We start from the raw sequence: 14,375 nt of genomic DNA, 5'->3' as shown, positions 1-14,375 counted from the left end.
ACCGTTCTTATAGTCAGCTGGTAAAAAAAATATGAAAAATAATAAATTATACGTGTGTGTTTCAATATGTTATTAAAAACCATTGAAGCTTTATACAGAATCTTCATTTAACACCATTCTCCAAAAATGACAATTACGATCTAATATAAAGCCTAACAAAAATGCCTACCTACCTTACCTGTTTTTAAAAGGATATAACCCTAACCAAACCATTTTGGCCTGGGCTCAAAGTTCAATAGAGCTAGGACAGGCGATGTTGTTTCCGAAGGCATGATAGGGCAAGGCCTGCCTTGCGGACGTATGCCAATGCAGTACTAGATGTTGTCGACACGTTCATTTTCTTGGTGCATCAATAAGCAGCCGATGGACGATTACCAAGATAAGTTATATCTGTTAAAGCATTGAAGTTCAATGATGTTGAATGCCACTTTTATTTCAGACCTTGTTTTAGTCCAACGCCAGGTATTTTACTCTTTCATTAGGTCAATCCTTGATAGGCTCTTCTTAATTTTGCTCAATGAGTATTCGTGTTTATCTCAGAATGAGGCTTACTATGCAAGCTCGCTAGCGGCTTCCCTCCCTAGTAACATGTATTGTGTAATGGTTAACACTAAATTTGGAAATGTACACAAAGGATCAGTCGTAAGTCGAAGATGGCTATGTCATGAATGTTTATTATGGCTTGCCTTTCCCCGATTTACCAACATGTGAAAGTATGGCCAATATGCTATTATGGCCACATCTGGAAAGACAGTGAATTGATTTTGAAAACCTTACAATTAACGCAGCTTCATTTTAAACTCAGACAAGCTTACATAGTAGAAATCTTATGCGGAATAACATTCGTAAAATCGAATAACTGCATCCAACGCTGGTAAACTAGCAGGTTATATTAGAAAATAGGAGCCATCCTCGCTTGTGTCTCGTCTTAAATCTACAAGAAAAGTCACAACAATGGCAATGGAGCATGGAAATGAATGCGAACAATCTGTAATGCTGCATATGCTGACTGTAAAGACAACATTGTCAACCTGTATTATTGTTGTGTTACTTTGGGAATAATATCGCCATGGCTAGCAGCAATTCCTGAAACAATGTCGCCATTTGGGTTATTCGAAATCAAGTGTCCCCAAGCAACAAGTGTTCTAGAAGTTGCTTTTTTTTACTAAAAATGGCACAGGGAATTCGCATATTAAAAGAAAACATACTTATAATTATCAAAATTTGACACAGTTCGCGTTAATGATTTAGAATGGTGCGAGTTGTTCGTATGGTGTAGCTATGATCACCACTGTGGGAAAGTCTCCTTTAATAGAGATGTATTGCAAGATTTAAAACATGCAGTTGATTTTTTTTCTTCAATTACTTCTTTACCAGTGGACCTTTAATGTTTGGCTATATTACCAGCCACTATCGGTATATGATTGACAAAATCTACCAATGGCCATGGGTTTGGTGAATCTAACATGTGGTGGTCTTTAAAACGTGTTACCTGCCAATATCTTCTTCTTTAAAGCTCGCCTTTGCGGTTTGTCAATTCTTATTAATCAGAGGTTTGATTACGATATTAAATAATGTACATTTAGCCTTTACGCTCTGGTGTACGAGTATGGGTTGTCACTTCTCCAATCAAACACAGACGCTACATATGTTGACTTTAGACACCTTCGAATGGGTGTTTATACCCATCAATACATTTGTTTGAAGCGTTTTGAGCAAACATCTGCAGTCCTGGTGATTTTCAAACAGTACCAAATAGACAGTCGGACAGAAGTGTTTATTGTAGACATGTACACAGTACATCGTAAAATACATATTTTACAATGCAAATCATTAATAGTATAATATAACATCACATGAAATCAATATCATTTATATAGACATCTAAGAGTAGGTGAATTAACATTAATTGAAATAGAAACTAACAAAAGCATTTTGCATCAACATAAGACCAAATAATGTTCAATGTAACGAGGGTGTATAACAAAGTCTCAAAGTTAATTAATTCACTCAATTCCAAAAGAGTTTACAGACATGAGGTGTACCAATAAAACAACTGTATATTTATTTTTAAATTAACAGAATGTTGAAATTAATTAAATAAGTATTACAACTCGTCGCTATGCTAGTTAAATAAAATCGAAGCAACTCGGCCATCTCATGCTATCTTCGGGATAGGATCATATATTTTGCATAATGGCAAGGATGTTCAGATTCAGTTAGATATATATCGCACTAGACTATTTATGAAAGTAATAATTTAATATGATATATAACATAAACTTGAGTACATGTACCTGATATTTGGACTTCAGTTTTGGCCAGTAGAGCTTTCACACCTATCTAATTTGAGCTTTTCGAGTTTCCAATGCTGACCTATTGGTCTGAGAATTATAAAAACAAGTGTTTTCTTATAATATATGATGCACAAATTAGACAAATACTCCACTGATGTATTCCATAGGATAGTTTAGACTCGACTGGCTGAAACTGCCATCATGGAATGCAAGGTATGCATACAATATGAAAGATGCCTGTTATGGGTGTGAGGCTTTTACCATGCTTTAGGATGTGGATCAAGTTACTCCGAGAGGGCATAAGTCTTCATCTGTTCTGTAATAGTTTATGTTAAAAAGGGACTAGCAAACACTTTTCCTTTTCTGTTCAAATTCTCAACATTTTATTCATACACTTGTTTTCAAATTCAAAACCCCTTATTTATTTATTTAAAGAACCAATTGTCATCTGCCATCAATAGAGGCAGCATTTTTTAAAAGATTATTAACAACAACACATTCATACTCAATATCCAATTATTAAGACCTTTCTAATTGATACGATAAAGCATTTTATGACTCAAATATCTACTAACAATAATTCAATATTTTAAAAATGATGTTAAAGGTTTTTGTTCGGAAAATAGTTTCAATACTTTAAAACTTTCATTAGATACAAATCTTAGCAAAACATAGATGTTCTAGTCATTAATTTAGTAAAGAGACTGGTACACATCAAGGAATTGTACGTGATTATATTCGTTGTGCTTATGCTTTGCTGAATGTATATATGAAGTTGAGGATGAGTACCATTTTTTCATTGAATGCAAAAATACGATATTATACGATATTTTACGTAGACAATATTCTTTGGTGGAGTATTCTATTGCAAACTTTCATGCATGCAAAAATGACAACAAATTGTTAAAGACATGCCAGTTCATCCATGTATCTTATTAAACGTTGAAAGGAGTGTACATGATACTGTAAAGATAAAACATGGCAATGCTATTAATGAACGACTTTGATGTAAACATATTGATGTATAATTGGCCGGTGGCCGTAAATTACTACATAAATGTGATTTGACTTGACTTTGCTGCCTTGTCAACACAAAAGACTTTCCCCTGGCTTTTCAACCCACCACTTTTCCCAGAGAGGTCACGGACACTTTCCATAACATAAGACTTCCGGTGGAGAGAGATGGCGGAAGCGAGGAGCGCTGCAGCCAGGAGACACTCACTGCCTGCAACGAGGAAGGTCGCCTTGTAGTTTCCGGTCATGTCAAACAGCCAGCCTGGAAATCGATGGTATACCGATAGCCGTTTGATGATAAACGATGCTAAATTGCAAATTCTTTTGCACACTCACACAGAAGTAAGTTACTCATAAGTTATCATGCAAACGTTGAGTGACCTAACTCTAACGTATTTAACGTCTGTTTACCGTATATTTTGAGTAAAAGCCTTTCATAACCTAACCTATGACGGGATCGTCGGCATACGCCCAAAATGTGTGTACATGCACAAACATATATTTTGACCTCTGCGTACAACAACGTATGCTTGCCTATACCAACGTGCTTTTAACGTTTACAACTTATACCAACCTCACCCCTTACTTTAGTCAATGAACAAACGCGTGTTGGTGAAAATTCACATATGTCCGCATAACTTGCTGCTAAACGTTTAAAGTGTTACCTAGCCATAAGGCATATGTAAGTCCATGACATTTCACATAAACCTGTATTTAAATGGCACAAAAGTAAAAGAAATAGTATGCTGTATCTAATAATATTGCATGAATACTGGTAAAACGTGTATTAGCTTTAAATAGAGACAGTATTGGATTAACTGTATTTAATCTCATTAACGTGTACTTAGTCATTTGGTCTAGGTCACAGATAGAGATATAATTAATCTCTGGTAACTCTGTTAACTGAATTGAAACAAATGCTTATAAAACACGTAATGAAACATATATTTAATAAGTAAAAACTTATTTCGATCTTTTCAGCAGGTGAAAGATTTTTTTTTCTATTTTGATTTTTTGCAAAATTTATAAAGATAACGCCGGAACTCCTTTTGCTTCAGATGTTATTCGTTAAGCCTTCGTTTTTGATATTTTAGCGTTATGTAAGTCGAATATCTAAAACAATATAACCGGGCTTTCTTAGAAATTAGTATGGTTTTAAGATATAGTTGTATTCATGTATATCCCCAAACTTCTAAACCAAACAATTACCTCCTTTCGGCCCAGCAACGAAGCAAGCGAGACCTATAGTGAAGTAAGAGAGACCAATTGAACGGGTAAGGACCTCATCGCCGAACATGTCAGCAAGAACGACCGCGAACAACATCATAAACCCACCTGAGGAAAAATATCAAAACAATTAACTTTTTTAATAAAGTCGCTATGTTCGTTACAGATTCATTATAACATTTATACATTGAAAGACAGATATTTTAAAGGCCGGTAAAAATACCGAAACACATATTTATTATGCAAGAAGTTACTTTATAGGTTACCTAAGAAAAAGCCAACCGCAGTGACAATGAAGAGCTTTGCTGCAAAAGTAGGGAGGAAGGGGACAGCCGCGATGGACAACCCTGCGAGCGCTACCACGGCAACTAACATGACTGGCCTGTTCACACAATTCTTGTCTCCGATCCAACCAATAAGTATTCGACTCACCGTGTTAGAAATTCCTGGAAAGAAAGTAGGCATAAAAGTCATTATATGATTGAAATACATGCAATAACATTTTTTTTCTTGCGGGTCAAATGCATTCTTAATCGTTGCTGACATTGACACATCTATTTTTCATGGTGAAAATACTGTAATTTTGATGGAATAACACAACGCTATTTCAGAGGTTGGGTTATAATATTTTATACGCGCCGAACCGAAGGTTTAGAATGAGGGATAAAGATTTGAGTTGTCCGTCCGTACGTCCGTTTCTCGACAAAAATAATAACATTTACGTCAAATGTGAATGAACATTAAGCGCTGGTTCATGCGCAATCTTAGTATCGGTCGGTCAGCAGCAAAACAGTTGTTGCCCTTTAATTAATTGATAAAGCTTACATGTATCCGTCCGGAGAAATAGCTGAACGTCACTCCGTTCATCCTGTGTCTTTACTTTCGCCGCCACATAAGGCTTATTTTCTTTTAATCAAAATAGTTGTGCGAATGAAATGGTACTAACTAAGTAAAGACAGCTCGAAAATATATATAATCCCGTCCTAAACATTATGCGTTGGAATTGTCGTAAATCGTATCAGTTTATATTTTTTTAAGCCTGTCGCTGAGTATTGCTAACAATATATTAGACTTGCTCCAGCTTCTGATGCCTTATAAAATCTTTAATCTTAATTTAATTGGCAAAATCCGTTTCAGTTGTTTTATCGATGCATAAATCACAACTGTTTTGTAATAAATGTGTTCAGTTAAGCCTAACTCCCGCTCAGGTTAACTAAAGCTTTTATGACTTAGACTTAAGTACTGCCAATCGAAATCAGGTTTCGCCAAATCTGCTTGACATGACATGTTAGAATAATTAATGCACCGAAACGTATGGTGTAATGCAGTCAAAGAAAAGAGAACTTTTTATTTAAATACGTTCATAAGATTGCAACTTTGGTGTGAATTTGAAAGCAAGCTAAAGAATCAAAGATAAATCTTGGTGAAGAATCGAGTATATTTAACCTTTCGTAAATAAAGAAGCAAAATTCGCAGTTTAGAACTGTTACTCACCTATTGAGGACATTAGCCAAGTTGCCTGCTGTTTGGACATACCCGCGTTCACTGCTTCATCCGGTACAAAGGAAAATGGAATAATGAAAGCAAGACTAATCATAAAGCTGAAAGCCATAAACAGCAGTAGCCGACTGTCCTTTAGTAAATCCCGAGTAGGCAATGCCGCAACAACAGTATTTCTTTCGACAGGGTTGTTAACTGTCTTCGATTTTTCTTCTAATTCAGCCGCCCTGAAAGGAATTCGTCCGAATGCACTTATTTTCACAGTCTTGCCGTCTGTGCTCACAGCCGCTTTAGAAGGGTCTCCTCCGGGTGCAGGCCGCAGGAGGAGGCCGAAGACTGCCCCATTCAAAGCGGTACCGGCCGCCACGAGCACCGCCCCGCGCCACGTGAACTCCGATATAAGCACGTACATCACGTGGTTAAAAACGAACGTACCAACGCCTGAAGAAGAAAGAATATTCTCAATGTAAGAATTATAATTGTTTTAAAAGCTGCTATTGAAGGCCTAAACCATCCTAGAAAAACAGATTTTATCATTATTTGAACACGCATTTGTGCTTGATACGTTGACTTTGTATTAATGTTTTAAATGTTTTTTGTTATTGTTTTTAAGTCATTGAAAGTTCGACGTTTAATCGATTAATGGCAGTAAGGGTCGGTGTACAATGACCACTTGATTTGAATATAAGTTTTTATAGCGTAATACAAATGAAAAAAGAGCATGTCAGTACTTCAAAGGCCGAAAGTTTATAAATCAGTTAGAGAAATCAGATGAACAATCAGAAAATAATTCTGATATTGATGGACTTAGAGTAATATAGTCCCAATACATAAAACGAGCAATTCAAATGTTGTCTCAATTTTTCGTGGAATGCCATTATAAATTATTGTGGGAAAACTGTTTCTAATATATTTTAAAGTCGCCTTTTAAAACGAATATAACCATAATATAACGAGTAAGAATATTTCCGTATATAACGAGGCACACGCTGGATTCAGAACTAAAATGAGTACCGTTGATAATATGTTTGTATTGCAAAATTAACCATGTTCATAATAAAAACATGCAGTTACTCTGTGTTTTTATTGATTCTTCAAAAGCGTTTGACCATATGGTAATTTATAATATATAAATATATAATTTGTGGTATAAACTGTATATATCAGGACGAAGGTGCAATCCTTTTTCATTGATAAGGTCTATGTATAATCATGTGTATTTAATGTTAAACACCAAAATGAGCTATTGCAGTGTTTGAAAGTCATTTAGGTGTACGTCACGGCGAAAGCCTATCACCGTTATAATTTTCTTTGTACATGCAGAGACTGTCACATTGCATTATCAATAATAATAATTATTTCCGTATGCAAATAATTTGATTTATTGCGTGAAAATAAATTACTGTGTTACGTTCTATATTTGATCGTGAGTTAACTTCCTAGATACGCATAAACAATGACGTAACTAACTTTGCCTGGAACTCTGGGAAGAAGTTATGTCGTTACTTCCGCTTCCTTTTTACGGAATCATTTAACAAGACGTGGCCTTCTAAACTTTCTCTAATATTTATCCTGTATAATCAGTATAACAAAGAAAAATTAAGATGCCAGGGCGAGGGAATGCAGTACGAAAGAGACGAGCGGAGGCTTTGGAGGTATCAAATCTCCTGGAAGAAGGGAACAAGGGTAATAAACGTAGTTTCAAAAACAAACATACCGAAGTAATAGACTTCGAAAACATTTTCAGGGCGTCTAATCTACTGCCTGAAACTAACGGGTGTGGTGGACAAGACGATTCGCCAAACGCGGCACCCTTTTAGAACCCATTCCCTCTCAAAATGCATTGTCTGTGAATACCGGGGTTTCAATAAATTCCCTTCAAACGGCTTCTGGTGGCCACTGTCCGATAAGACTTTCCCCTGATGATATAGCCGCCCATATCCCTGAGCAAATGAGAAAATAAATCGGGCGGGGCGAGTACATCAATCTCTATCTTTCTTGTTTAAAGGCGCAATGGAGCTGTCCGAATTTAGCACAGGGTCCAACCTCCATATTACACCCGACGGTCAGCTGCAAACTAGGCCAAAAGTGTGTAAGGAAAAGATAGGAAATATTAAGAAATGGACCGATGCATTCCTTATATATATGCCGTTTTCTTGAAGGCATATCCATCCAAAACGTCCGAAATGCTGCAATACATGTGGACAATAGGAGAGTGCGCAGCTCGCCAAGGTGGTACGGCTTGGAGGGCCTATGATGAGCAGTTTCGGTTCATGCAAGTTATGGTTTCTACATCTTGGGGCCACATAAATAACGACTTATGGTTGCGTTGTATGCAAATCATGCCCACACCCGCCCAATACAACACTGGTTTGCCAAATGCGCAAGGCTATCGACCCGCCAAAACGTGTCATTTCTTTAATAATGGTAAATGAACATGGCCAAACTGTAGGTTCAAACATGCTTGCTCATCCTGTGGCCAGGGCTACGCAGCAGCGGCATGTGCGTTAGCCATATCTAGTGCACTTCCCTCGCAGCCTCAGCAATTTAATGCTACGCATCAGCCCTTTCGTGGCCTACAGTCAGTCAACCGCACAAACAACATCCGGCGCGGAAGTAAACGTCCCATGTAACACAGACATCCACAATATAGCGCCCTCCCCAATTAATCAAGAGGCGCTACAATTTTGTTTAAGTGACACAGCAAAATGCTGTATTTCTTAGTCAAGGGTTTAAGTAGGGGTTCTCCATACAATATGAAGGCCCACGTCAGGCTAGGGAATAAAAAAAATGAAATCCGCTGACGAAAATCACGAATTTATTACACAAAAAATAAACAAAGAAGTTGAGGCAGGTCGCGTGGTAGGCCCTTTTACTGAAAAACATTTTCAAAATTTGATAGTATCACCCATAGGTTTGGTACCCAAAAAGGAGCCAAATCAATTTAGAATGATCCATCATTTGTCCATCCCGACCGGTTCGTCCGCCAATGACCATATAGATCCCAAAAACGCATCGGTTCAGTACCCTAGTTTTGATGAAGCCATTAGTATGATTCAAGAATTGGGCAGAAATGGTAAACGATTTAAACTTGACATACAGAACGCATTCAAATTAATACCAATCAGGCCAAATGATTTCGAATTACTGGGATTTAAGTTAGCAGACAAATACAACTTTGACCAAACCTTACCATTTGGCGCATCTATAAGTTGTGCAACGTTCGAACGTTTTGCAACGTTCTTGGAACATTGCGTAACAGCAAGGTCCCCATCTGGGATATTGATTCATTATCTAGACGACTATCTAGGGGGGAGATATAGATTTGCCGTCAGCAAATGCACTCGTGCTCTTAGTAAAAATATATATTTCAAGATTTGAATGTGCCACTCGCGCAAGAGATAACCGAAGGGCCGACGGAGAAATTAAGCACGCTCGAGGAGATGAGATCGCACACCAATCTTTTCAAGTTTGTGTTATGACGCCATGCGGGAAATTGTCTTTACTGTGTTCATACGTAATGTCTGCTAGGCTTACATGCAGGTGCCCGTGCTGTGGTTCACGAGCCAGTCATGTGTTAAGCCGGTCTATATGTGTGATGTCAGGTGCTCATGCTGGGGTTAATGAGCCAGTACATGTGTACCCAGCTTGCTTGCATGTGGCGACAAGTGTGTCAGCCCATTCAAAACATGTGTCAAGCAAGGGAAAAGTTATTTCAATGTGTATGTTGCGTTCAGTACCGCATGGCTATACTTTTACGTCGGGCACTTCTTTAACGTCGTACACAACTAAAAGCGTTCGCTTGCCGTAGGGGATTTCCGTCACTTCCGATGCGTCCATACGCCAACACATTTTAACAATAATACTTATATCATACTAAGAAGCAATTTAAGACATGGATAATAAATACAAAGAAAACGTGTTTGCATGTGTTGTTGGAATTATTGTAATTTGTCAATAATACTTAATACTGATTTAAAGTTTAAGTTTGTAGAATGATGAATTTGTACGATTTAACTACAATGTTATGCTTGATGATGATGTTAAAATTCCATATAAAACAAACTGGGCAGTGCATGTTGAGTAATATGGGGTTTTGTCACTTACAACCAGATGGTGATTTCTTTATGTTACTTTGAAGCAAAGAATACTAGATGTTTATGTCAAAAAATTAAACAGCCAATTGGCAGATTCTTCAAGAGCGTTTTTTTATGGGACATTTCTTATTTTGAATTCAAATCATACCTTAAGTCTGTAATGTAAAGAAACTCATCATAGCTTTAAGCCAGTTTAGATTATCGTCGCATCGCTTATTATGATAAAACATATCAAAGGGAGGAAATAAACGAATTCTTACTCAGATTATGTAGTATTGTTTTCTTTAATTACATAATGTCTATTAAAAAGCTCTCGGTGAAATCATTAAAAATATTCAAACTTAACATTTTGTAACTTCAAAATGAAACTTTACCAGAAGCATTTTGTTTGTATATATGATGGATGAATTACCTAAACTTCCCATTATTCAACTCACCAGAACCGCATACAGCGATACCGTTAGCGAGGGCCCTTCGCTCGGTAAAGTACTGGACAACCAGCGCACCAGGAGGAAGGCTCATCAAACCTAATCCCGCCCCTTTAAAGTGATAAAGAACAAAGCTTTACTGTGCAGAAAGGGACAAAACACGAGGGCACGATTCATAATTTGTAAAACTTGTACTCTACGATGTGTATTGCTATTTTTGCGAGCTACAAGCAATATACGATGGCTGTTCAAGAGTTTTTGAAAGATAATCATCGCATGTTGTCATTTGTTTGTAATGATCGAACTCAATCGGACAAGCTCAATAGGGGTCATTTGCAGGTCAGGACCAATCGCCCCATTCCCCGCACATCGATCTTGAAGACGGTCTTAGAATTCTCTAGTTATCAATCAGATAAAAAATGAGATCAAGGTCACCATGACTTTGACCTTTGGCCTTCTGAACTTAAAATAAAATATAATCCAAACATGTCTTTTTGGACAAAATTGCATTCATATTGTATCAACAGCTCAGTGTAATTTCAGTATGGTGCAAACGTGGATTATTTAGAAAATGGAACAAATTGGTGAATGTTGTATTATTTCTTTACATAAAAGATGATCAAGTTTCAATTGACCATGTTTGATTTTTTACTTTGAAGATAAAAACATAAACTCGTATTACTCTAAAGATTAAGAGGTTTATCTCGCGTCATCAAAAGCCGCTTACCGTCTTTGGTTTGAGCCGATGCTATTGAACAAATAATCATACAAACGGTTGATGAACCAATTGACATGAACCCCGACAGATATCGTGATTAGATTATAATTGTTTGTTTCATTTCAGTGTAAGATCGAAACAATTTTCAACTGAATAAAACATGTATTTTAAAGTTCACAAGCCCTTGTAGTGTACAAACAAATTTGTCCTTCAACAAAAAGGTTGTTTGACGAATAGGCTTGTCTCTAGTTGTTCCTTGTCTCCGTTCAAAACATTTGATGACTCTTCGTCACGGTTTTTGATTATAACATTAGTGCTTTGTTCAATATGTCGGATGAAAACAATTATATTGATGATTTCGTATTGTTTATCTGCTGCCTTTGACGTATTCGCACCGTATATCGAAGTACATATTGTTCATGTTCAAATACAAGTACAATGCATTAATTTTAAAAATCTTGATGTTCAAACCAGATACATACACTTTGATTGTTTGGTATTTTAGTGAATTTCAACATCACGTTCAAAGAATATCTATAATGTTTTTGTATCTGAATACAAATCCATTTGTGAAACCTATCAATAATTATGAAAATTACAACTATACATACGGACCCCCTATACCCCAATTGCAAGGTAAGGGAGTGATGTGCTACTGTGGTAGCCGGGACACTGGCAGCTATGCCAACACACCGCGACCGACACTGCTTTGGCTACTGGGCGCTTTATATAATTATGTTAACATAATGGTAACATATTTGAAGTTCGTACCGCCGATAGTTGCCATGGTCAGTGATAGATATACCACTGTGGTAGCTGTGAACACACAGTTAAGCACGGACACCGCGACCATCACCGACCAGGCCCTTAATCGCTAGTTCTATGCCCGGCTGTAACATTTATGAAATACGTACCGCCTAAGGTTGCTATGGTCAGTGATAGATATACCACTGTGGTAGCTGTGAACACACAGTTAAGCACGGCCACCGCGAGCATCACCGACCAGGCCCTTAATCGTTAGTATTATGCCCGGCTGTAACATTTGTGAAATACGTACCGCCTATAGTTGCCCGGTAGCTGTGAACACACAGCTAAGCATGGCCACCACGACCATCACCGACCAGGCCCTGAATATCTAGAATTATGCCCGGCTGTAACATTTATGAAATTCGCACCGCCTATAGTTGCCCGGTAGCTGTTAACACATAGCTAAGCACGGCCACCGCGACCAACACCGACCAGGCCCTTTATCGCTAGTTATATGCCCGGCTGTAACATTTATGAAATACGTACCGCCAATAGCACCCATTGTAAGTGTGAGGTGCGTCACTGTGGTCGCGAAGAAACTGGCGGCTAGGCCCACGCAGCTTACCAGGGCACCCGCTACCGTCACCACCCGGACTCCTAATCGAATCGTCAGAACTGCAGCCAAAGGGCCTGTCAAAAAGTGATATAGAGGATAATTGTTCATTTCAGTGTAAGATCGTAATATAGTTCACCGAGAGGGCACCAAAAGTTATATTTGAATACTGTTTGTTGGTGTTCACGGGGTGTTTGGTTTCTAATTGTAAGTCTAAAAAATAGCATTATAAGACAATATTTACACCTCAACTTCCATTACTTAAATAAACTGCCTTTCGGCAATTGAGTTTATCATCTTTGAACGCAACATCTTTGGATATGTTCGGATCGCAATTCATCGCATAACAATATAAATAAAAATTGTTGATATTGTTTATTGTTTGTATTATGTCAGCAGGTCCCGTAAAACATAAATCAACATTCAAGAAAGTGTTAATTCTTGATTAATGTATTGTTGCCATAAGTGTTTCAATTTTACGTTTAAAAGCAATTTCAAGTGGTTGATCTTTTCCCGCGATGTTGTCACGTCATTTGATAAATTGCTTCCGGTTACAGTCAGGTCGTTCTGTTAACAGAATGGGTTAGAAAGGATAACTGAAATGTTTTCTTAAGTGAAATGAAGTATTTACTTTACAATTCTTAAATGAAATAATGAATTATTGGTGTAAATATGAATAAATAAATTGCGGGATTGATGTCATTATTTGGTATATGAACGCAATTGGGCTGGTCGAAGTACGCGTGGAGTCCTTCATACCCCGATAATGACATCAATCCCGCAATTCATTACTTAATGTTGGTTTAAACTGTAACATACCAATAAGGTGCATCATGGCCGACTGGACCGCTCCAATGAAGGCCGTCAATCCGTGCGACTCCTTGAAGTGATCAAGGAACTCCACTAGAAGCACACCAGACGAGAATTGAAGGCCATCCACGAGGAAGTTGATAGCGAAGGCCGCCGCCACAACAACCCAACCATATCCGCAGTCCTCCCGTTTGCGCGAGGATTTCATGATAAATGTTTATTCTATGCGGACGCTGTTAATTTTTATTAATTATAATTATTCCCCTAAATAAGTATAGATATATAATGCACAACACTCTGTAGAAGTTTCTTATTCCTTTTGTGAACTTTTGTTAAACTCTTCAAGCAAACTTCTACACAGTGATCTCCAATCCAGTACTTTACGACATTTTCGTCAGAATGTTGAATCAATTTTGCTATGATCATCGTTCGTCTATGGGTAAACCTTTGTATTCCATACCCATTTAAAACTACCAGTATGTATAGAACGTCAGTAGTATAGATGGTCCTCCGTAGTCAAATTTGCATAATGACATCATCAATTATAAATAGCCCTCCGTAGTTAAATTTGCATAATGACATCATCAATTATAAATAGCCCTCCGTAGTCAAATTTACATCAATAAAGTAGGGGTCGCGCAAGTCCACCTTTTTTGAGCGGATGACAAGTTAATCATGTGAGTTTGATTTAATAGCAGCAATGAATGAAGAATCACAAAGCTCGTACTTCACGGGGATTGATTTAATGTATCAATGAATTAGTAGCAGGGGTCGCGCAAGTCCAGCTTTTTTATGAACAATAATGTTAATCATGTGAGTTGTAACACGACTGTGATCTTGATAACATCCTCATATTTGGCGGGAACTAGTGGACCAATGAAAATGCAATAGTCAGTTAGTCTTTTCATTAAATAGTTTTCTATA

General features: G+C 37.5%; 1 protein-coding gene across 2 annotated transcripts; it reads right to left on the bottom strand.

Moving 5' to 3' along the window:
- Positions 1-1,763: 1,763 nt before the first annotated feature.
- Positions 1,764-13,911, bottom strand: LOC128246519 (monocarboxylate transporter 12-B-like). 2 transcript variants are annotated; one of them, XM_052964748.1, is made up of 7 exons: positions 13,461-13,911; positions 12,575-12,718; positions 10,573-10,674; positions 6,033-6,479; positions 4,805-4,984; positions 4,521-4,646; positions 1,764-3,573 (listed from the first exon to the last, which is right to left on the bottom strand). In XM_052964748.1, exons 1-7 carry the CDS (start codon positions 13,657-13,659, stop codon positions 3,347-3,349), a joined length of 1,425 nt encoding a protein of 474 aa, XP_052820708.1. In that variant the 5' UTR covers positions 13,660-13,911; the 3' UTR covers positions 1,764-3,346. The 2 variants fall into 2 exon arrangements, with proteins under 2 accessions (XP_052820708.1, XP_052820709.1); XM_052964749.1 differs by lacking the exon at positions 10,573-10,674.
- Positions 13,912-14,375: the final 464 nt, after the last annotated feature.

The sequence above is a fragment of the Mya arenaria genome, chromosome 9 (genome assembly GCF_026914265.1).
Source record: "Mya arenaria isolate MELC-2E11 chromosome 9, ASM2691426v1".
Lineage (NCBI taxonomy): Eukaryota > Metazoa > Mollusca > Bivalvia > Myida > Myidae > Mya > Mya arenaria.
This window is presented reverse-complemented; position numbering and strand designations above follow the sequence as displayed.